The 24,587-nt window shown below is 38.6% G+C and overlaps 3 protein-coding genes and 1 pseudogene across 9 annotated transcripts; 3 read left to right on the forward strand and 1 right to left on the reverse strand.

Moving 5' to 3' along the window:
- The first annotated feature begins 274 nt into the window (after positions 1-274).
- LOC110041571 (putative N-acetyltransferase camello) lies at positions 275-11,348 on the forward strand. Of its 2 annotated transcripts, none has more exons than XM_089270589.1 (2): positions 275-366; positions 10,083-11,348. In XM_089270589.1, exon 2 carries the CDS (start codon positions 10,093-10,095, stop codon positions 10,834-10,836), a length of 744 nt encoding a protein of 247 aa, XP_089126715.1. In that variant the 5' UTR covers positions 275-366; positions 10,083-10,092; the 3' UTR covers positions 10,837-11,348. The 2 variants fall into 2 exon arrangements, with proteins under 2 accessions (XP_089126715.1, XP_089126716.1); XM_089270590.1 differs by having other exon boundaries at positions 280-366; positions 10,087-11,348.
- Positions 347-19,497, forward strand: LOC149105029 (putative N-acetyltransferase camello). 6 transcript variants are annotated; one of them, XM_089270585.1, is made up of 3 exons: positions 12,661-12,955; positions 16,460-17,218; positions 17,603-19,497. In XM_089270585.1, the coding sequence occupies exons 2-3, from the start codon at positions 17,101-17,103 to the stop codon at positions 18,346-18,348; spliced, it is 864 nt and encodes a 287-aa protein (XP_089126711.1). In that variant the 5' UTR covers positions 12,661-12,955; positions 16,460-17,100; the 3' UTR covers positions 18,349-19,497. The 6 variants fall into 6 exon arrangements, with proteins under 6 accessions (XP_089126714.1, XP_089126711.1, XP_089126712.1 ...); XM_089270586.1 differs by having other exon boundaries at positions 17,009-17,218; XM_089270588.1 differs by lacking the exons at positions 12,661-12,955; positions 16,460-17,218 and adding an exon at positions 347-366 and having other exon boundaries at positions 17,584-19,497.
- On the forward strand, positions 1,802-5,459 carry LOC149105030 (uncharacterized). Its single transcript, XM_089270583.1, has one exon. It carries the CDS (start codon positions 2,343-2,345, stop codon positions 5,367-5,369), a length of 3,027 nt encoding a protein of 1,008 aa, XP_089126709.1. The 5' UTR covers positions 1,802-2,342; the 3' UTR covers positions 5,370-5,459.
- A 1,367-nt stretch (positions 19,498-20,864) lies between the features above and the next one.
- On the reverse strand, positions 20,865-23,664 carry LOC110041570 (pantetheinase pseudogene; annotated as a pseudogene).
- Positions 23,665-24,587: the final 923 nt, after the last annotated feature.

Genomic DNA, 24,587 nt, shown 5'->3' on the forward strand with positions numbered 1-24,587 from the left:
CCCACACTGTGTACTTTTGTCGACAACGATGTTTCAAGATGGCGCTGATAACGCAAGCGCAGTATTAGTTGGAACGGCAAATTCGAAGACATTTTGAAATAATTTCCACACTAGAACTTTTCCTATCTGCTTATACTTGACTTTTGAAGGGGGCGGAGTTAAAGGCAGGTTATTTTAGATTTTTTCGTGGGCCTTCGTACTTTTCGCAGTATTCCTTCCGCGCCTTGCCACAGAGAAGATGCGCAATTAATTCGGCCAAAGTAATGATGAAAAGACGTAGCACGGTTCTCAATATCTAGGTGATAGAGCGACTTCTCCGGGATGTCCCTAGGATAGTTGGTACATACAATCCGGGAGAGTTGGCAGGTAAGCTGATATAATTATGCAACCGGCCCTTGCGCTATGTACAAGTCGACGCCGAGACTCTTGGGCTTACCGTACAGCCCCCGACCAGAAGACGTAAACACTGTCTACAGTGTGGGGCCCAGTTCTCGGCCGGCCCCAGTTCTCGGCCACTTTTTGTTCAGCGTTTATTTTTCGCGTCACAAATGAATCTGAATAGAAAGCAATTGTTTCCAAAGGAAGCTTGATTCCTTGTCTTCCGTTCTGCCGAGTTTTGTTTCATCCTGCCGAGTTTTTCTGTGAGCACATCGAGGTGACGCGAAGGTAGGTGAATTTGGTTTCCCCGAAAACTTGTTTGTTTACGGCTACTCGAATTACATGGTTTAATTCAAGTTTATATTTTGTCCGTCTAGAAAGCCCAAATGAGCCAATTCTTGGCATAAAGAACGTAGAGTGATAAAGCTATCTGTTAAATATAAACTTTTCCTGGCGTGTTTAGTTCTTTGACCTAAATTCACCCCTCAATATTTCCTTAGTACTTTTGCGTATTTGCCTATTCTCGGCCACCCTGCTCGCCTTCAACACTAAAAGTGCTCATAGTTTTGTGTGGAGTATTCGTGTCAAGTCAGTTGCAAAAATAAAGCTGTAATGGGGTGGCATGCTGAAAACTATGAGCTCTGACTTAACCCCGTTTTAAATACCCAACTCTTTTTAGCCTCGCGTGACTGCACTTAAGAGAAAAACTAGGTGTGCGAAAAACTTCCTGTTCTAACATGAAACAAAGCTCTTTAGGGATAATTTGTGATCGAAATATCAAAACACAAGCCTTGTATTTCTCATCTTGGAATAGCCGTAAGGAGTTAAAATTTCACGCATAACTAGCTTCAGCATTCAGTTTACACATGTAGAGCAATCGATTGCTCAACGCTGTTTTCTCCGGAGTAATAACGAAAATGGAGGCTTCGTTCGTGGGCCCAGTTATCGGCCAGCGGGCCCAGTTCTCGGCCACAAAAGAGTGCATGCGATTCCTCAGAATGAACAACGCTTTATTACCATTTTTTGTTGATAAATCACTTATAAGGCTTGTGTTTTGATATTTCGATCACAAATTATCGCTAAAGAGCTTTGTTTCATGTTAGAACAGGAAGTTTTTTGCACACCTAGTTTTTCTCTTAAGTGCAGTCAAGCGAGGATAAAAAAGAGTTGGGTATTTAAAACGGGGTTAAGTCAGAGCTCATAGTTTTTAGCATGCCACTCCAATACAGCTTTGGGCATTTCCACAGTTACGGACGTTACATTCAGAGTCATTTTTGAAACTTTAATCTAGCACAGGCAAAGGATAGGAAGAGATTGTCCAATGTTACATTGCTGATCATGTTTGTGCCTGCTGACGCATTAATTGAGTTATAAAAGTTTTCCACTTGACTGGCCTATATTTTAAAATAGAGCAATAAACACACCGTTACGGACGTTACATAAAAAACAACCACATGAGCCAGAGCACTGGTATTAATGGAAAATTCCTGTGAAGTGTCAGGGCTTATTGCATGAACTGCTCCAAATATTTGAAGTATAGTAGTTGTGTGAACCAAAAAGCTTAATTTAATTTAAACTGGCTTTCGCAATTATATAATGCTATGTGAACTTTAACGTTACGGATGTTACAGCCAATGTTACGGACGTTACACTGTGTGCATTATTATAAAATGCACACAATAAATCAGCTTTTTTGTATTGTTGGCCACAGTTTTTTGGACATATAAGTTTAAAAAGGCTTGTATTTAACATTTTATAAATCAAACTGGTTGGTACTTTATGTTAAAGGCGTGAAATGTCCCAACACAGTATGAAGGACACTACATTCATTTTACATAATGTACTCAGCTTTGAGCATGCTCTTTGCAAACTATCTGAGCCCACAGACATATACTGGACTCCAGTGAATATAATTAATTCCTTCTCTAAAACACTGCTTTCTTTGAGAATTCACATATCCAAAAATGCGTTTAACTGTGGCAGAAAGAGTCCGAAATCACAGAAAAAAAATCAAAGAAAATGCAGAAAAGCATGCAGCACATAAAGAGAAAGACAGACTTAGGAAAAGGGAAAGTAGAAAGAAAGCTGTTGATCCAAGAAAAGCTGAACTTGAAAGAAAGAAGTGTAGGGAAAGAGTGCGATTGCACAGGCTTAAGAAAAAGTTGTCTGCCTCACATGTACAAGATCCTGGTGACACTCCTGTAAGCTATGCTTACAAAACTCCACAAGCACTGGGTAAAGCAGTACACAAAGTTTCACCATTACTACCAAATAGCCCAAGGAAACGAAAAGCTGTAATCGAAAAGATTGCAAAGTCACATGGACTTCCACTTTCAAGTGAACACCAGAAATCCACTGGCAACAAGTGCATTGCCAAGTCCACAGTAGACTGTGTTCAAGAATTTTACTACCGAGATTCCATTTCTCGACAAGCACCAGGGCGTAAAGACTATGTTATCATGAAAGAGAATGAGAAGAAGTTGAAACTACAAAAGAGGCACTTGATGTGGTCACTGAAAGAGACTTTTGGACTGTTTCAGAAAGAGAACCCTCAGGTAAAGATTGGCTTCAGCAAATTCTGCTCTCTTAGACCAAAGAATGTTCTGCTGCAAGCATTCATGCCACGGCAGGTTTGTCTCTGCCAGTATCATGACAACGTGAAGTTGCTCTGCGAATGCCTCACAAAAGAAATCCAAAGTTTTCCTTCCTACTCTGCAGCATTTGTTGATAACTTTGTCTGCGATAGCAATAAAGAAGAATGCATGATGAGCAAATGTGGTTCATGTCCAGCCTGGCTTGATGCAGTCAAGGAAGATGCTGCTCTGGATGAAATTGTTCAGTGGCAACAAGTTCAGTCCAAACAAGGCAAACCCAAACTGGTGAAGAAGATGGAGAAAGTCACCAAAGAGGGAACTGTTGAAGAAGCCTTGCACTCTCTTCAAAGTAAAATGCCTTCATTCTTGGAGCATGTTTTTGTAAAGAGGAAACAAGCAGAATTTTTTGAAAAACGCACAGCTCAAATGCAACCAGATGAAGCTGTTGTCCAAGTTGATTTTGCTGAAAATTATACCTGTCAGCATCAAGACGAAGTTCAAGCAGCGCATTGGAGTCAGCAACAGGTTACACTCTTTACTGTTGCAATTTGGACTAAAGATTCGGATGACAACACAAAGTGCAGTTCACATGTTATAGTCAGTGATGACCTCGACCATGACAAGAAATCAGTTACTGTTTTTATGGATATTGTGGTAAACAATTTTGTCAAGAAAAATTTTCCACAGGTTAAAGTTGTCAACATCTCTTCTGATGGGCCCACCTCCCAATTTAAAAACAGGTACATGGCTGGCTTCTACCATACTCTTCAGAGAAAGGGACTAAAAATAAAGTGGCACTTTTTTGCCACTTCCCATGGCAAAGGAGTGGTTGATGGCTTGGGAGGAACAGTAAAAAGGATGGTGTGGACTGCAGTGTCCACGAGGAAAGTGGCAAATGTGCAGGACGCAAAATCCTTTGCAAACGTTGCAGCACAATTCTGCAAATCAATCAACATTCAACTATGTCTTAAGAAGGATATTGATGAATTAGGCAGTGGTCTTGTACTGGACAAATGCTTTCAAAAAGCCACAGCTATCCCAGGAATTAGCAAGGTCCACTGCATAGCACCAGCAGAGAATGGTCAAGTACATTGTCTCCTTTATTCAAGTCAGCTATCTGTTCTTCATGAGATTGAACGATCAAATGATGCTGAAGAAACCTGTAGTGACTCAATCAATGAAATAACCAGATCTGAAGTCAGTGACGGTTCCTGTAACAACAGTGGGGACAGTGAGGATGAAGAGAGTAGTGGCGATGGAGGTAGTGATGGTGATGTTGCTGATGATGAAGATGACACGCCATTGTGCACATATGCTACATTACCAGCTGACACACCTATGACTGATGAAGAGGAAATTATTATTCAGATACAGCAAGGCTTGTCTGACCACATCAGGGCAATTCTTAATGACCACTGCACTGAATTCCAAATTCCTCCATTCAGCAGTCTAATGGCAGGGCTAATTATTAGTGAAGCCATTGACTTTAAGGGTGATCCCTTAATTGACATAAGGGACTTGAAAGAGCTCGAAGGAAAAGCTGTAGAAGATGAATCAAAGTGGGTTACAAATTTTATTGTTGATGCATATCTACAGCTAGTCAAGGCTGAAAGTGCTCAAAAGGGTGTTAAAGTGGAAATTTTTCGATGGGAAGAATTTGAAAAGCTGGTGCAAAGGCAGACCCTGAAAGATCCTCTGACAGACAAAGATGACCTTTTCAAACAAGATGCAGTTTTCTTTCCCTGCAATGATACTGAGGGTGAACATTGGTTCCTTGGAGTGATGTTTCCTCAGGAAATGTGTATCATAGTGCTCGACAGCTTGCCAGGTCAGTTTGTTAAGCCAACTGTCTTAAAGCGAGTGGAAATGATGGTGTCACTTCTTTTGAAAGCTGACCGGTCGACTGATGTCAGCCAGTGGTCTTTCTATTCAAACAAGCCTGGTGAGATTCCAGAACAGAATAATACCTATGACTGTGGAAGTTTCAGTTGCCTATATGCAAGATGTGTGGCTACAAGATCTGTGATGATCCCTAAAACTGAGGTTCTGGCATACAGGCAACTGATGATCCAAGAGTTGCACCAGAAAAGCCTTTGCCCAATTCCACCACCAACTATTCAACCAGGGGAATACTATGCAGTTGATTACGTCAAAACCTATTATTTTGGGAGAGTAATGAAGAAAACTGGCAGTTTTGTAGAATTCAAGTTCCTGCACAGAAATAGTGCCAGTACTTTCCATTGGCCTAGACGAGATGACGTGGACACAGTCCACTTTTCAAACATTTTTTCTGATCCAGTAAATGTTCCCCAATTTATCAGTGGGCCTTTTGAAATTCCGGAGCTGCCTGCCGTGGAAAAACTTTTCAAAGTTATAAGGAAACACAAGAAAGTTTGAAAAACTATCAAGAGAAATAACTGTTTAACCAGAATACTAATTCCATTGATGTTAGGTGCAACAAGTTAATGTTTAAAAAGACAAATTGTCTTTGAGTGTGATGTTTGGGTTCTTGAGACTTTTTCAAATGTAAGCTTCAAGAATTGTAACGTCCGTAACGTAACGTCCGTAACAAAGTTTTGTTACCATTATTTGGAAAATGTTGCAGTTTTTCAGGGACTGCTTTTTACCAAACTGTTTCTAAAGAATATTTAGCTTTGTGGCAGAAATATCTTTGAAATCTTTTAAATAGTTATTTTAAGAATGGAAAAAGATTGTGTAAACGTTACGGACGTTACGTAACGTCCGTAACAAAATTTACTTTGTTAATAACTATTTTTTAAAAAAAGTTCAGGGTGAAATTTACATTTTTTATGTATTAACTCCTTTGAGGTATTTCTTTTGATATAACTGTTTGTAGACACAAATCATTTCCAAGTTTTATATAGCAAGTTAAAAATTTGTCTCTCACCTATTGTTTATTATTAAAAAATAAACACTTACTTTGGAGACCCCCCCTGAATGTGTTGCTATCACAAGCAAACTGAAACTTATTTTTCTATGTACTATAACTTGTCAACAACATAGTACAGGGTATGATTTTAAGTCCAACCACTTTTTAAAAATCTGGATTTTTCACATTCTCACATGGAATTGCCCCTTTATTTTTACAACTGACTTGACACGAATACTCCACACAAAACTATGAGCACTTTTAGTGTTGAAGGCGAGCAGGGTGGCCGAGAATAGGCAAATGCGCAAAAGTACTAAGGAAATATTGAGGGGTGAATTTAGGTCAAAGAATTAAACAGGCCAGGAAAAGTTTATATTTAACAGATAGTTTTATCACTCTACATCCTTTATGCCAAGAATTGGCTCATTTGGGCTTTCTAGACGGACAAAATATAAACTTGAATTAAACCATGTAATTCGAGTAGCCGTAAACAAACAAGTTTTCGGGGAAACCAAATTCACCTACCTTCGCGACACCTCGACGTGCTCACAGAAAAACTCGACAGGACGAAACAAAACTCGGCATAAAGGAAGACAAGGAATCAAGCTACCTTTGGAAACCATTACTTTTTATTCAGATTCATTTGTGGTGCGAAAAATAAACGCTGAACAAAAAGTGGCCGAGAACTGGGGCCGGCTGACAACTGGGCCCCTCACTGTACCTCAAACTTGATTATTCTGGATATCACAAAAACCTCATCCAATAATTGTTTATTATTTTTCATTCTTTTAGCCGTTAATGGGGGCTTATCAACTTCTGGTTAGGGGCTATTGGCTTGGGGGCTGAAGGGCTCATTCTCATCCTGTATACCTCTGAGGGCCCCCAAGGGGTCTTGGTGAATATGATCATTTATTTCAAGGGAACGAGGGATATTTTTGGGATTAGTCTCTCCTAGACTGCCCAATGGTCTTTTTAGGTACTAGTTCTTTTCTTTTCACATGTCTGTGCATAACAAATTAATTGGAATACATGACACTGTCTTTTGAGACTGCTGCCTAGGCTTCCTTGGTGATCTGAATACAACTGAAAAAAGTGCACTGTGACTGTCATTTTGGGCAGTAACCCATAACACCTGTTGATTCAGAGTGTGCTTGATCTGTGCCCCTGCAATGCTACAGGTCAATTTGCCTGTTGTTTACACATTCACCTACAGAATAACAAGTTTGTAATGGGTGTGAAGATCAAGACAACAAATGTCGACTTACACTTAAAACTTAATGACAGTCCTGTTGCACATAGATCAGTTTCATTCAGTATGCATGCTTCCCACTAAAATGTCAAAAAAGATTTCACAACTAGGCTGACATGCGGACAATGAAAGAGAGCAATGAATGTGGTATTTATCTAGGGCATCTCCATATATTTTAATTACATTAAACTGCAAAACAGTCATTTTTGAGTTATTTTTTTATAAAAAAAATACCTCTTAGTCAGCGTGTCGGGTATGTTATGGATGGGTCAATGAGTGAGTGAGTGAGTGAGTGAGTGAGAGATGTATGTATGTCACACCAATCAGATTGGATCTACTATGAACAGCCAATCAAATTTCTTGTTGTAATTAAAGGTAAATGGTATGTGAGAAACACAAGGTATGTATAAACACAAGGACTTTGGTAATTGAAAAATAACGAGTGACGTGTATGTTGCCGGTTTGTGATTTTTAGTCCAGTTTGGAGGGGAGTGTGACAGTTACATACGTACATTGGGTTGTTTTAGAGTGCATAATTTTCAGTGTAATGGTGGCTAGTTATGAACGAGATGAGTCTTGAGTTTTGAAGCAGTTCATGAGTAGTAGGCAAATGGCACAAGATATTTTTATTTTTAATTACAAAGGGTAACTTGATACTTTTGTTTTTCACAAGGAGTTAATTCAATTAGAGGTCACAAATTGTCGGTTCTAGTTCTTAGGACATGTTTTAGAGGAGACGAGACTATTTAGATTTGAAGCAGTTCTAACGTTTACAATAGTAAGTGCAGGTAACGATTGTTTTGTTCTTATTGCATGCAAATATAACGAGATATTTTTATTTTTTAGTTACAATGGGTAATTTGACACTCTTGTTTTTCACAAGGTAGTAAATTCAATTAGAGCTGACCAATCATCACCACTTGTTTCCACGAGATGTTTACTATTTTTAGTTACAAATGGTAACTCAACACTTTTGTTTTTCATATGGGAGTAAATTCAATTAGAGCTTACAAGTTATCGGCTATTGTTCCCAGGTTAAACAAAAAAGAAGCTTTCATTTCTAGAGTGTTTTTACGTCTCTGCAGTGGCAGTTTAATATTTTTATTTGATGGGCATTTTATGACATTCTTTTCAGTCCGGTATTTTTAAAGGTAAAAAGTATGAAAACTGTTCAAATGTTCTTTGAAGACTGTGTGGCACCAAGTTAAAGTGCAATTTAATTAAATCAGACTTTCAACGTGTCAGAGAGGTTTTTTTCTCTTTCTTTCAATTTTCGGTGAAGTAGTGTTGTTGCGTTGTGTTGTGTAAAAAGGGTAAACTTACGACTCGTATAAAATGCGAAAAGTTCTCTTAACTTGAGTATTTTTGGGCAAAAATTCCTCTTGGGGGCTGGAAGGGCTCCCGAGGGGGTACTCCCAGAAAAATTGGTTGGGGGTGTGCGGCCCGCTTCCCAAAACCCTTGCCCTATTTATGACCAAAATCTGCGATATTCCTTACCCTATTTATGACCTGACCAAAAATTCGAAACCCTATTTACGACCTGACTCTCAAATCAAAACCATGTTTCAGACCTGCGTTATAATTAGCTCCCTAGTTCAAACCAATGTTAAATTACCGTAAACATATAAATTTGTGAAGGGCTTTTGTTGATTTTCTTTTCGATAATGATGAAAAAGTGGCTTCTTCTTAAAGCATGCCCATATCAAGGCTAGAGTGCAAAAACCGTACCCTATTTATGACCAAAATGGCCCAAATCAGCTAAAATCGATACCCTATTTACCCAAAACGACTGAAAAACCATACCCTTCGGGGCCGCACAGACCTATATAACCCATATAAGGGAGTCCACCCCTCCCCCCCAGGGGAAGGGCTAAGTGATCGGTGAGTGAGGGAGTTATGCATGTGCGCGTGTCAGACCAATCACAGTGTGGGTTGTATCAAAGAACGAATAAAATTGCCTGTTAGAAAATAAGATGGTATCTGCATTAATCTGGAGACATGTCAGATTACTGTAGTTTGTTCAGGCAATCATTTTATGGCTTACTATTTAGTTATCTTACCATTACCGATTTAACATCTTATGTACATCATAAACTCCCAGTTTCTTTCTTGCTGTACATCGCAGCCAAAAACACTTGTCAAATCAACCAAATCATTACTGTAAACAGTTCCATGAACGCGCCTATCTCCAAGACTTATAGTTCACAAAAAAATAACTCTTGCACGCCTTGCGTGCCTATGTTTCACAATTTGCTCACCGTTTTGACAATGGCTCCACAGCTTTTAATCACAAGAAACATACGGCTCTTTAATGCAGTCTAGATAGCATTAAAAGTCTACCAGTGCCTATACATCAAAGCCAGACTCTATTGAAGAAACATGAAGAATCTTTTCCCTTAGATAACTGGAAATTATTATCTGTGGCTACTGTTTGAAATGACCTAGTACTGTTGAATTATGATACATGCAGAAGTTTTCAGAGCACAGACTGAAGCACAGTACTTGCTCAAGGCTCACCTCTCTTTAAAGACAATTTCAGGCTTTTCTGTTGTGAGCAGATCTAACATGTGAAGATTAAATTTCTGACTTTCCTTCATGCTTAATCTAAGCTGTGAGGAATATTTATAAATGAAAAAGTGTTCAGTTTATAAATTAATACAAAATATGTATGCCCACCAGGCCAACACCTTCTGAACCTTCTCCTATTCTCACTGAGCAGCCTTTGTTCTTAAACAGTAAAAGGTCTTAATGAATATATAAGTTTATAAAGTAGAGTGCAAATCATATCATTAATAAAACTCTTTTGTGTAATATGTTGCTCTACAGAGTCTTTGAATTGTCAGTGAAACATTTTTAATATAAACCTTTCCTGAATACCCAAAACCCCTTTGACTTTGAATAAGCCTAGAGCTTCTAAGCTTCATTTTATGGTACCTTCAATTATTGTCTTCTTATTTTTCTTTCTTACAAGTCAGAACAATATGGGTTCTTCAGATGCTACACAGCACTGGACCACACATTACCCTGAGGTCAAAGACAGGCTAACCATTCGCTCCTTCCAGCGTTCTGACCAAAAAGAATGTGTTCAGATTTTTATGGATGGATTTCAAGATTACAAAAAAGCTCTTGCTGTAACTTTCTTGTCAAAATCATCATGGTATGTTGGCATGGCAACTATCTTGGCATCACTTGCAGCAGTATTGGGGTCAACATGGATTTTTGTGTTGTTTGTGTTTATCATTTTGATTCTGTTGACATTTTTCTACATAAGTCTGCGTGTTGCTAGTTACAAGTATGTTAATAATGCAATGAAAACTGATATGAGGGATATCGAGAAGTCATACATGTCAGATGAAGGCTGTCACATGTGGGTAGCTGAGTTGTGCGGTAAAGTTGTCGGGATGGTTGGACTCCGTCACGACGAGAACCAGGATCCAGGAGTATTTCAACTGCGGCGAATGTATGTGGTGCCAGGTTATAAACGAATGGGCATTGGTAAACGAATGCTCACTGAAGTGATTACACATGCAAAAAAACATAGAATGAAGATGATCATTTTAACAACTTCCAACACTCAGGTAGCTGCCATACAGTTGTACATGAAGTATGGTTTCAAAGTTGTAACACATAGTGCAAATGAATCTGGCAAATTAATCCAAAGGCCAGCAATACTTTCAATACTAACTGATCTCACAAATTTCCAGTTAATGATTTCCTCATCATGAACTCTCTTGAAGTTCAAAAAGTCCTCAATTCCCTCAATATAACAGCCGTGTTTTTATACCAAATTACTGGTAGAAGTGGCAATATAAAGTTACAGATTTAAGCTTTTTTATAAATAATTTTTATTAATAAACAAACCTAATGGTTTTTGAATCTACAATCATACATTATGTGTACAATCTTACTATTGTACCCAATTGTGTTGTCATCTTAATATAAGTTCTTTCATTTCTTTTGGTATCAGTTTTTCAAGAGCGTTTAAATAAAGATTATTATTACAAGTTTACTGAATCATTGGATAATACAATTTAAGAGTTTTTATTGGCTAGACACCAGAGGCTTATGGCTAAAAGTCAAAGTGAAGTGAAGCCATCATGATAAATATGAGCCATTATACCATGCTCTTCATATACGGTTAGCCTAGCTGTAATTTGTTGGTTCGTTTATATTTTTATTTTATGTTAGTTTTCTATATTTTGGAGACATTTTTAGTAAAACATTTATTCCACTTGGGCTTGTTGGATATGAGATGATTTTTACCAACTCAGCGACTAGCCTTGTTGGCTCTCTGCCATCTCATATCTGACATGCATTCAAAGAATAATTGTCAATTACAACAATTTATCCCCCTCCCCACATCTTCTTGGAAATTCTGCACTCTACTATCTTCTTTACTGCTCAACTATATCCCTTGATACTGACTGGTTCAAGGTAGCCTATTGTGGTTAGCACCAAGTCAAAAGGTACATGTATTTTTCTAGTCCAAGCTGGGTCCTTGTATTTTGTTCTTGGCCAGGACACTTTTACTGACCCACTGTACCAATTTACAAATTTTTGACACTACCAACCTGTGCTTTGTCTCCTCCCGTTCCACTCCTGACAAGACAACATATTTACTATATAGACATGAGTGTTTTACTGGAAAATACACCACTCGTAAAATTCATATGAAACCACATCCGAGACTTGCTCACTAGTGAAGGTATCGACAATTTCACTGATATCAAGTTTGTTTCTTAAATAATGTACTTTAATTCGGTGGTGTATCATTGAAACATCTTTGGGTCTAACTCGAAAGTCTTCGGCAATCTTGATAATCTTTGGAAACTTTCGGAAAGGGTTTGGGAATGTTTGTGTGACCTTCAGAAAAGTTTTAGAGAATCTTCAGAAATCTTTGGAAAGTGGTCGGAAATCTTCAGAATATCAAGAACTCCGTCATCCAGGGCCCCACTGGCCGTCATCAGTATGTCTATGTAATAAAAAGAACATTATATGTTAGCTCAAAAATATGAATTTTATGTTCTTGTGGCAAGAACAATATCTCACTCGTGAGATATTGTTCTTGACACTCGAATATAAAATTCATATCTTCTCGCCACCGTGTAATATCCTCTATAGACAGCCCGGTGCCAACATTCCAAGACCGCTTTGGGGTTAAGGAAATTAATATTTAAAAAACGCAATGTTTTTCACTGTAACAGATTTTTTCACTAGGTGGCATTTATCTTAGTGTCCCAAGGACTGGCTTTTAAAGTAGAAACAACAAAAGGGAATGGAATATATCAACTTGTAGTTTTTTTGCGGGCTTTCTTCCCAACTCCTTGTGTCAATATTTAACTGTGAAGAGCGGGAGTGACGGGAGATAAAGGTACAGGGTACGGGAGAGCGGGCTAAGGTAAGGGAACCAGGAGGTTTATGACTCCGCTAACCCCTCTCCCTCCCTCCCCCCCCCCCCCCCTTCCCATGTGATCAGACAACCACGCCTTTTTCAAGGAGAGGACAAAAATAGTCCCTTGTGGACCCTACAATGTGAGCTTTTGTCAACTTAATTTCCTCCCCAGATTCCTCGCAAACGATGTATCAAGATGGCGCCGATAGTGGGAACGGCACTCGAACTTCCTATGTGCTTATACGTGACTTTTTGAAGATGGTGGAGTTGAAGGCAGATTGTTTTAGATTTTTTCGTTGTCTTCGTACTTTTCGCAGTATTCATCCCGTGCCCTGCTGTAAAGAAAATATAATTATGCGAAAATTCGGCCGAAGTAACTTGTCTTAAGCACTTTTCTCAATATCTAGCTGATAAGGCGACTTCTCCGGGAGGTCCACCAGGAAAGTTGGCAGGTAAGCTGATATAATTTAATATGCAACCCCTTGCACCATGTAGAGTCCATGTACACTGAAGGTCATAGATCCTGGGAATCCGATCGCTTTAATGTGGTTTCCCAGAGTATTTACGAACACCCTGCCTATAGAGCGCGAGTTAGAAAAGGAAGCTTGGTTAATTTCTCTTAAAGTTTTCCCAGTAGAGATTTACCATAACGGGTACTGTTAAAATAAGGCTTATTTTTTGGTTGTCAGTTTTTGGATTAAGGCCGTTGCAATGGCAACATCTCATCTGATGACAGGCAGATATATTCCTCATAATTTTTGGCCTAATGCACCAGTCAAAGGAAATCACGCCCCCCAACCTGGGAAAGGCGGGGACATTAGCAGAACAAAAACCGATCGTTGACTCTCAAAACTGTCCCGGTGTCACAGTGATATGTGTATCCCCGCACACATATCACTAGTGATATGTGTATCCCCTCCAAAATGGCGACCAGTGATATGTGGATCCCCCACCCCCCTCCCCTCTACTTTAAATAGCCATATCCTCCTTGAAAGTGCTCTAGTCGTTCGGTCGCTTACTGGACGAACGACTAACCCAAACAGACTTAAAACACAAATCTCAATTTTTGTAGCTGAAAAAGCTTACGTATCTGCTGCTGGAATTGTGTTCTTGATCCTAACTAGTTTTCTGCGAGCAGGATATCATGAATTTAAAGTTGAACACCAAATGGATCTAGATATATTTCAATTTGAGTTTCATGGCACGGAATTTCTAGGATGATATAATTGCGCGGTGCATTCTCACCCCTCGAGTAACACATATTCTCCAATGTTCATCACATTGTTTGTATCTGAATTATTCGTGGAATGAAACGCATATCACTGCTTCGACCCGCTCACCATAAAATGATTAGTGGCACTTGTGTATCCCCTGCACCTGCTTTTCAGTTCGACTTTTTGTAAGATATGTTAAGTCTCAAGCTGTATACATTGCTATACTGCGAATATTGCTAGCAAGTTTCATAATAATCAACGTTTATTCTTCGGCAGTTAGCCTAGATAATGGCTGTCTTCAGGGGATACACATATCACTGCGCCATGTAATAATTAGTGATATGTGTATCCCCTGCATACGGTCGTATACAACTGAGGTCAGTGAAACTCCAGAAATCCCAAGCTATGAATAAATGCCAGGCGTGAATATTTCTTGCAAGCCAGTTTTGACAATGCAAATGTAATGGGCATTTTTCTTCTTGGGTAGAAAGCCAATATAACAGCTGTGTCCATGGGTATACACATATCACTAGTTCATGAAATAATCAGTGATATGTGTATCCCTTATTATCCCATGCACGCATGCATGCGTTTTTAGTGGAATTATCGAGTTTCAAACTCCAGTAAACCCAAGCCGTTTAAAAACGTTGCGTGCTAATATTGTCTGCAGTTTTGACAAGGTTGATGCATTATATTATAACAGTTGTGTGTGCCATGAAATAACTAGTGATGTGTATCCCCTGCACGCAATTTCAGTTTAGATATTTAGACATTCGAGTTGGAAACTCCGCAAACCTCAACCTGGGTATAAACGTCGTCGTGAGTAAGCAGCCAGCACGTTTCGGCAATAATTGGTCCCTTTTTCAATCCGGTAGATAGTCAATCCAATGGCTGTGTTTAGGGGATACACACTGAAATCACTGCGCCATGAAATAAAATAATTAGTGATATGTGTATCCGCTGTTCGAAGTTTTAGTCAGATATACAATCGAGTTGGTTGGAACTCGACCAAACTCAAGAAGTCCTAAGCTGCTCCATTGGGCGCGAATTCATTTCTGGTTTCTCCTACTCTTTACAGCGCTCGTTGGAACCTGGCAACCGAGTCGCCATTTTGTTCGTTGAATACCCAGGCGCGTATCAGTGTTTTATGTATCCCACTGGGGATACACATATCACGGGGATACACGTATCACTGTGACACCGGTACACAGGGTCTTGGACTAGAATTGCTTCTTCGGTGTCCATACCAGAACTGTGTGTTGCAAAGAGACTGGGACCAGCCCAGAAGGCAACCAAAATGGCGGAGAGAAACATGAGTAACTTACTTGTTGCTTTTCAATCTATTTTAAATAAATAAAAATAAATAAATAGAAATTGGAACCTCGGCATATCCTTTCAATTGTAGTCGGTGGCATGTGAGGACATTGGAATGGAAATGTTTCCCTGGAGGTGGGGACATTGGCTCATTTTTTCAAGTTGTTTTGTCCAAGCCCCCGCCCTTTTCCGGGTTTTGGCGGGGGGGATTTATTTTGACTGGTGCATAAACTCCTTAATATTTATACTTTCCTTTGGTGAAATTTTTTCATACTTTGCCTCATCATGGAAATGATGTTGTCTGACATTTTGAATAGGTAAAAAGTCAAGGTTGTTCAGATGGTTTTTCTAATATTCTGTAATTTGCCATTCTTCTAAATATATTAGATTAGCTCTGACAGATTTTAACAAAAATTGATGTAAATAGAAAGGGATTATCATTATTACTATTACTATTACTATTATTATTATTATTATTATTATTATTATTATTATTATTATTCGTTTTCTTAACCTTAATGGGGGCTTATCGACTTCTGGTTAGGGGCTAATGGACTTGGGGGCTAAAGGACTTTCCTTCTCATCCTGTATTCCTCTGAGGGCCCCCCGGGGGTCTTGGTGAACATGATCATATATATCAAGGGGACAAGGGATGTTTTTGAGATTAACCTCTCCTAGACTGCCTAATAGTCTTTTTAGATACTAGTTCTAGTTTTCTTTCATGTCTGTGCACAACAAATGAATTGGAATATTGACACTGTCTTTTGAGTCTGCTGCCTCGGCTTCCTTGGGGATCTGAATACAACTGAAAGAAGTGCATTGTGACTTTCATTACTGTAACAGGCAGTTCACCTGCTGAGTCAGAATTCATGTGGTTGATCAGGGCCCCCGTAATGCTACAGGTGAATTTGTCCATTTTGATACAAGTTTGTAATGGGTGTGAAGATCAAGACAACACATGACTGAACTCTTAAAACTTAATGACAGTCCTGTTGTACATAGATCAGTTTCTTGCATGTTTCCCACTAAATTGTCAAAAGTGATTTCACAGCTTAGCTGACATGCCAGACAATGAAAGACAGCAATGAAAGTGGTATGTTATCTGTGGCTTGTCCATATATTTAAATCACATTAGACTGCAATACAGCCATTTTGCAAAAATTGCTCACCGGCCGTTTTGACAGTGGCTCCACAGCTTTTTTTTCTACAACCACAGGAGTTCACAACAAATACGGCTCAGGGCTGTCATTAAGTTTTAATTCACCTGGAGCCTTGATTTTCACATCCATAGCAAACTTGTTACTTTATGGGTGAATTGTATCTACAGGCTAGTTCACCCATAACATCAAGGGTCCATCAAAGATGCTTAGCCATAACAGGTGTTACGGGTTTAACGGCCCTTATTGACAGCCCTGTGTTCTTTTGCAGTCCAGATAGCATTAAAAGTCTACCTGTGCCTTTACATTAAAGCCAGACACTGTTGAGGAAACATGAAGAATCTTTTTGGTTTTTATTGTCTGTGACTGCTGTTTGAAATGAACTTGTAATATGTTGAATTATGATACATGCAGAAGTTTGCAGGGCACAGACTGAAGCACAGTGCTTGCTCAAGGCTCACCTCTCGTTGAAGACAATTTCAGGCTTTTCTGTTGCGAGCAGATCTAACTGGTCAATATGAAATTTCTGAACTTTTCTTCATGCTTAATCGAAGCTGCGAGGAAAAAATAAGTGAAAAAGTACTCAGTTTATAAATACAACAAAAAATGTATGCCCACCGGGCCACCACCTCCTGAACCTTCTCCTATTGTCAGTGAGCAGCCTTGAGTTTGCTCTTAAACAGAAAAGGTATTAATGAATGTATAAGTTTATTATTTAAAAGTCAGTGGTATACGGAGTGCTAACGAATTGATAAAAACGATAGATATCCTCACATGTGAAGATATCATTTTTGATAACATTTTTCTTTTGTCTCTTTAGCCACACTTTAATTTGTTGGTGTCTGATCGAAACATCTTCGGATCTTTGGTCGTCTTCAGCAATCTTCAGTAATCTTCGGAAAATGTTTGGAAATGTTCGGAAAATGTTCGGAAATGTTTGTCAGGCCTTCAGAACAATTTTGGAAAATCTTCGGAAATCTTCGGAAAGTGGTCAGAAATCTTGGGAAAATCGTCAAAAACGCTGTCATCAGTATGTTTACATAATAAAAAGAACATCACACGTTAGCTCAAAGATATGAATTTTATGTTTTCATGGCAAAAACAATATCTCACGAGTGAGCGCAGTGAACGAGTGAGATATAGTTCTTGCCACTCAAACATAAAATTCATATCTTCTCACCACCATGTAATATCCTCTATTTTATAAAGTAGAGTGCAAATCATATCATAAAACTCTTTTGAGTAATATGTTGGTCTACAGAGTCATTGAATTGTCAGTGAAATATTTTTGTATAAACCTTAATAACCCCTTAGAATTTGTATAAGCCTAGAGCTTCTCGGATGCATTTTACTACCTTTAAATATTGTCTTCTTATTTTTTGCTTTTTTTACAAGAAAAATATGGTTTCCTCAGATGCTGTACAACACTGGACTACACATTACCCTGAAGTCAAAGACAGGCTAACCATTCGCTCCTTCCAGCGTTCTGATAAAAAAGAATGTGTTCAGATTTTTATGGAAGGATTTCAAGATTACATAAAAAATCTTGCTAGAACTTTCATATTAAAATCATCATGGTACATTGGCATGGCAATTATCTTCGCATCACTTGCAGCAGTATTGTGGTCAACATGGATTTTTGTGGTGTTTGCGTTTATCATTTTGATTCTGTTGACATTTTTCTACATAAGTCTGCATGTTGCTTGTTACAAGTATGTTAAGTACACAGTGAGAACTGATATGAGGGATATCGAGAAGTCATACATGTCAGATGAAGGCTGTCACATGTGGGTAGCTGAGTTGTGCGGTAAAGTTGTTGGTATGGTTGGACTCCGTCACGATGAGAACCAGGAGCCAGGAGTATTTGAACTGCAGCGAATGTATGTGGTGCCAGGTTATAAACGAATGGGCATTGGTAAACGAATGCTCACTGAAGTGATTACACATGCAAAAAAACATAGAATGAAGATGATTGTTTTAACAACTTCCAACATTCAGGTACCTGCGATACAGCTGTACATGAAGTATGGCTTCAAAGATGCAACTCACAGCTCCAGTGCAAATGAGTCTGGTGGATCAATCCAAAGGCCTGACGGTGAATCAATACTTGCAATTCTGACAGCTGTTACAAATTTCAAGTTAAGCATTTCCTCATCATGAACTCTTTTGAAGTTTAAGAATTCCTCAATTCTCTCAATGTAACAGCCTGATAGAGAAAAAATTTATGTTTTTATAGCAAATTACTGGTAAAGCATAAACAAGTAAAAATTAGTGATACGAAAGAACAACGTTTCAGTGACACTGTGACACCATTTTCAAGTTCAAATGCAAAAAAGATATACTGTCAGAAAATTCACTCAAGATTCTTCCGAAAGACCTGTACAGACATTTTTTCGTTCTCAGGAAGTGCATGAATAAGTTCGATTGTTTAGTGCATGAAATGCTGCTAATTAGAGAATTAACTCCATCTCTCAATGTTCAGTCGGACTCATTTCAAGCAAAACTACTTGCATGACATTGTATATGTAATTATGAAGTATGTTAATCTTGGGCGAATTTTCTGACAGTTTATCTTTTTTGCATTTGAACTTGAAAATGGTGTCACGATGTAACCGAAACGTTGTTCTTTCTTATCGCTAATTTTTACTTGTTTATGAATTACAGATAAAAGTGACAATATAAAGTTTACAAAAGCTTTTTGTTGATAAATAATTTTTATTAAAGTGCCTATGAAATGAAAGGTAATTACTGCTTAATTGAAAGGCTCTTCAAAATAAAGAATGGCATTTCCCTTTTTGGAATATCTTTCCTTTTAGAAATACTGATGTTTTTGTGTACCTAATGCAAATTAGGAAAGTCAGATGATGCCATAAGTTGTGCTACTAAAGTAAAACATTATGGATAAAGAATATCTCTGGAAATATAAGAGCAGTCTGCTTCAAACTTGGCACCAGAAATGTATATCACAAGTGAAACAAAATTACACCTGTTGTGCAGGTATTAAAGAAACCTAATAGTTTTTGCATCTATTAGGGGTTTCAATAACATTTTCAGCAGAAGGGCAACTGGTTTTCACAGGTGGGCAAACCTATTAGAACTGAACTTCTTTGTAAGAAAAACTTTCCGTTAGATGGTCAAACCAGCCAAGCAAAATTGTCCCCACAGCCAGTCAATTTACCCAGTGCCCATTTGAAAACCCTGGCTCTAAGTCTATAATGTTACTATTGTACCTAAATGTGTTGTACAGTTATGAGTTCTTTAATTTTCTTAAATCAGTTTTGAGTAAGTAAATAAAGATTCTTACCACAATTTTTCTCCCTTCTAACATCTCCTTAGAAATTCTGCACTCCACTATCTTCTCTCCTACCCAACTATCCCTTGGTAATGACCGGTTCAAGGTAGCCTATTGTGGTTAACATGTTAAAGTGGATCCTTAACCGAGAAGGTACATGTATTTTTCTAGGCCAAGCTGGGTCCTTGCATTTTGTTATTGGCCAGGACACTCAACTCTCACTGTACCAATTTATTAAATTGTTGGTGCTTTCAACCTGTTCTTTGTCTCTCCCAGTCCCACTCCTCCCCCACTCTCAACACAGCATCAACACAGCCCAAAAAATAACAATGTGGCATTTGTGTCAGTGTCTCAAGAACTGTTTTTTTAACTGCATTAGAAACAAGAAAGGGGAATGGGATCTTTACAGTTGCAGATGTCAACATGAGCAGTTTTTTGCAGGCTTTCTTTCCAACTGCTTATGTTGATATGTAACTGCAAAGAACAACTCTCATTTTTCAGCAGTAGCTCCCATCCATGAGTTAAATGTCTTAAACAAGCCTCCTGCCTTGCTTGCAAAGGGGCTTATTACTGTCAGTCTCAGGAAGAGGGTGGGGTGTCTTCATTAATTGAAGTACACCATATTACAATTGCCAGTAATTGATTTGATTGGACCACTCCAATGTCAAGCAATATGTTAAATGGGTTTAGCTCGGAGGTTAGACTAGAAAGCTGATTGGTTACTAACAACCAGCTAGGGGATTTTGAATTTAAGAAACACCTGGCCAATAATTTATTTTTGAATAGGCCATATTTGTATTCTTGGAATTGTTCTGGAACTAGCTTGCAATGGAGGCTTATGTTGGGGAAGATCATGGGGGGGGGGGGGGGGGGTACTCTAACAGATGTTATACAGGGTGGCTCTGCCCTGAGGTCCAACCCCTTACCCTCTTGTATACCATTTAGACAGAATAGGTACCCTTTTTGTATACCTTAAGAACATTGCATCCCTTTTCTAACCCCTTAGAATGAAGCGATAGACTATTATAATGAACCACTTTACAGCAGAACATGAAGCATTACCATATACAGCCACAAGGTGTGTCTCCTCAGAATATTTGAATAAGAATTAAAGACCCCATTGACACCCAAATGACAGATTTCCTTACCCTGTCATATACCTCACCTTGAGAAATCCCTCCCCTCTTATACACCTGAAGCCTGAAAAAGGTACCCCTATTGAGCAGAGCCTCCCCCTAGATGCTATTATAGGGAGTACCCCCCCCAGAAATGTCATTAAAGAGATTAATGTCATTTACATTTTGAAAAGACTCCTTACATTAGCCCCAGTTGCAAGCTAGTTCCAGTCCAGTACCCAGAATATTGGACACCATAGCAAATAAAGTTTCTCAATATGATACGAGAACTTTATTTAAAAACAGTAATTCCATCAGTCTATTTATACGTACATATATACTTTTTATTTTGTTTTCAAATTAAAATTATTGTAACATGCCTGCAGATAGCAGCTAATCTAAGCGTTTACACGAATTATTAATATACAACTTGGTACAACTAAATACAACTGAAGGCAACAAGAGAACTAAAGAGACTAAAATTGACAACAATGACTAGACACAACTAATAAACTAATGGTATTACAAATAATAATTGACAACAGTTATGACAAGAGACTACAGATACACTAAAACGATATTATTGAATATTAGTGAATACACACTAAGAGGAAAATAAATTCAGCTTTACTTTTTGAATGATTTCTGAAAGATCAATAAAAAAGTCTTCTGAAGCTAGAATTTCAAAAAGTATTTGTTTTAGTTTCCTCTAAAAGACAATTTTTGGAAGTTTTCTTAAAGATATAGGTATTTCATTCCAAAGTTTTGTTCCGATTCTAGAAAACGAGTTAACTCGAATTGATTCACTTGATCACTTGATTCAGTTGAGTTCACTTGATTATGATAATCAACTGGTTATCTATATTCCTAACTACAATAAAGGAATAAAAATTCCAAAAAAAACTGAAAACTGCTTTTCATGGAGGCTGTGTAGAAAAAAAATTTACTTAAAACTGTAGCAACTTAGTTTTAGTTTTGACCTCAGTTAATGAAGTTGCTTGTCTTGGTTTTATGTGTCATAGGTTCTAATGTGCCACAAGTGACAATGCCAACTTCAGAAGTTAAGGTTTTGAAAGTTTGTATGGTAGCTGGTTTACAGCATTAATTTTATTGTAATTTAGCCAATGATATTACATAACTAAATCATAATCTATGGTTAATAATGTCTGATTTTCTGTAGATTCAAGCAATTGCCTACATCTACATGTAACTAATTTTTAGTACATTATATAGGGTCTTGCATGGTACACTTTTCATACTGTTGAAGATGGCAGCTGCTGTTAGAGAATTGAAATTAACATGGGCTCTTTATTTTCCAGCAAAAGGGGAGCTGGGCTCCACCAGGCCCCTCCCCAAAATCTACTGCTGATGTCATATTTTTGTTTTAAGTCTACTTAATGCCCAAAATATTAGAAGATAGCCTACAGCACGTACGTGTAGCCATACCCACCCCCGAGGAAAAACGTAGGCCAATTAGAAGATAGCCATCAAGAGCCTTGTAGTCAAAGTCATTAATTATTCATTTTAAACACGATCAAGCTCATAAATCCGGCCAAACAGGACAGCTGATAGTAAAGGCTTTTCAAATGAGTTTACACTCATAACATTTCCAGAGACTGACATCATCTTGGCTGGGATTAGCTCCACATCAGATGCTAGAACCTCAGGAAATACATGTGCCTTTGCTGAAAAGTTTCCAGACAGTTGGAATGAGCTGAACATGGTTGACGACGTTTGTGTTGGTGTACCACAGGAATCTTTCTCCATACTGTTGCATTTTATCAAAACACAAGCCTGGATAGTGTAGCCTTCTGGGTCATGGTGGCCATTAAATGCCCCCAATGCAAAAAGCTCACTCTCGAAAGATTGTTGACTTGGCAAGCTGTAACTTGCATGGCAGCAGAGCTCATTGGTGCAAACTGAGGCAGTAGCAATACCCTTTGTACCATCAAGTGCGACAAAGGTGTACATGTCATTCAACAGCTTGGAATGAAATGGTGATCCCATCTGTTTGATGTTATATTGCTGTAAATTAAATGGTTCATTTCTTGATTGACATGTCTGCAGAATAGGAAGTTCAGGATGTAGCTCTAAATTTGGCAAATGAGCGACTAGGAGGTGTCCTTCATAAGTCTTCATATCATAAATATATGATAATGGTTCTCCGCAAGAGTAAATCCCACTCCCTACCATATCTACCAGGGGCAAATGCTGATTGGCTGCGAGAAGATTGACACATGTCAATCGTGACCATGCTTGCTGATACTCTACTGAGGCCAGGATAGGGAAGCCATCCATCCATGCAGTTGGGAACACAATATTGCGAACACCAAACTTCTCAACAAGCTCAATAGCGGGATCATAGAATAACATGTCAAAACAAGTGAAAACACCAAATGTGACTCCGAACGATGTCTTAAAAATCACGATTTCCGCTTTCTGAGGCGTGTTGAACTGATCTTCATGAAATAAATGTTGCTTATGGTACTTTGCCAGTAATGTGCCGTCTGTATCGAATACCACATCAGTGTTAAACTGGTATCTGCCATCTTCGGGACAGTGTGGATCCGACTTGTTACAGTATTGCACATCCCCCATGTTTGCCACCACTGCAATGGAAGAGTTATGAGCGATACAACTCAGCTCTCGTAACACTTCGGTTTTGTCAAAACGATCTGGATCTGTACAAGGATTCCAACTCTTCTGCAACTTCGATGGATTCGGGATAACTTCAAGAAAGGGAAAGATTTGTTCGCGTGTGTAATCAAAGCCATACAGCCCATCTTCTGGAAAAATGATGATCTCAGCACCTTTGGACTTCGCTAAGGCCGCCTTTGTTTGGAAGACAGCCAGGTTTTTCTTCATAATTTCCAACGCTCCAGGGCGTGATAATTCAGTCTTGTTTTGGAAGACAAAGAAGGTAACATGCTCGTAAACTGCCGCAGTGTAGTCTGAAAGGCAGGGCTTCACGGAAAGCACGACAGAAATAAATGACAAGTAAACGGTTAGAAACTGCATCGGTGCCATCATGACTTTGCAGATTGTACAGCGAAATCTACCAGGCGGCCCTCTGCAATCACAATCTCGATACCAGTCTCTCTAGAGAGTCACGTCAAAGGAGAGAGTGACTGTCACGCAACTCTTCAAACAATAGTGGATTTCCGGTTGGCTTTCAAAATGAATTTTGGTCAATTTTGCTGATTGCGGTATCCTTGACAAACAAATTGAGAAATAAAATGATGAGAAATACATAACTTGCAAAAACTTTCGGACGTTTAATCTTTGTACATTTTTTATCTCATTTCGGACAAATTTCGGACCACTGTTTTGGAAACTTTGCTAAAACATAACTAAAGTAAATTTACTAGAAAACACGAATTTCACTGAAACAAAATCTGTGAAAATGATAGTTTTGCTACAGCCTTAAGGTTTTACGAAAGTTTTGGACACTAAAAATTTCGGATGGTTTTATTTTCGTACACTTTTTTGTCCGAAATCGTCCGAAATTTTTGCAAGTAATCTAGCCTTGTTTAACGTTTAAGAAATCGATTATAAAAACACGTCCGTTTCAAATATACGCTGGGCTCAACCCTCAGATTTATACCCTTACCTTATTTTAAGGGCAGAGAATAGTTGGAAACCCCTACCCTAGCTTGGGTATTCATATCAGCTCAGCTCGCTAAGATTTTTGCCAACCTCAATCCGGTCTCAATCCCAGGCTCTCTGTGTTTTCATACAGTCCAAATGGATGAAACCTTTTCTTCATCATCATCATTATCAATTTGTCCTTGTCACGCCATGCAATGTATTAGCATGATATGGCATCAATCTTTTCTGGGACTCTCATATCTATGAAATCGCAAGCCAAGGGATGTAGCAATGAAAGGTCGTTACGAAGAGCAGCTTCGGCTTCGGAAAACGAGATAAGAGGTTTGAGGGAAAGTGATAAAGCAGGTGTTGATGGGAAGGTAGAAACAAAAGGAGAGTAGCGA

Source organism: Orbicella faveolata, unplaced genomic scaffold, assembly GCF_042242905.1.
Source record: "Orbicella faveolata isolate gen_17 unplaced genomic scaffold, um_ofav_v1 contig_34, whole genome shotgun sequence".
Classification (NCBI taxonomy): domain Eukaryota; kingdom Metazoa; phylum Cnidaria; class Anthozoa; order Scleractinia; family Merulinidae; genus Orbicella; species Orbicella faveolata.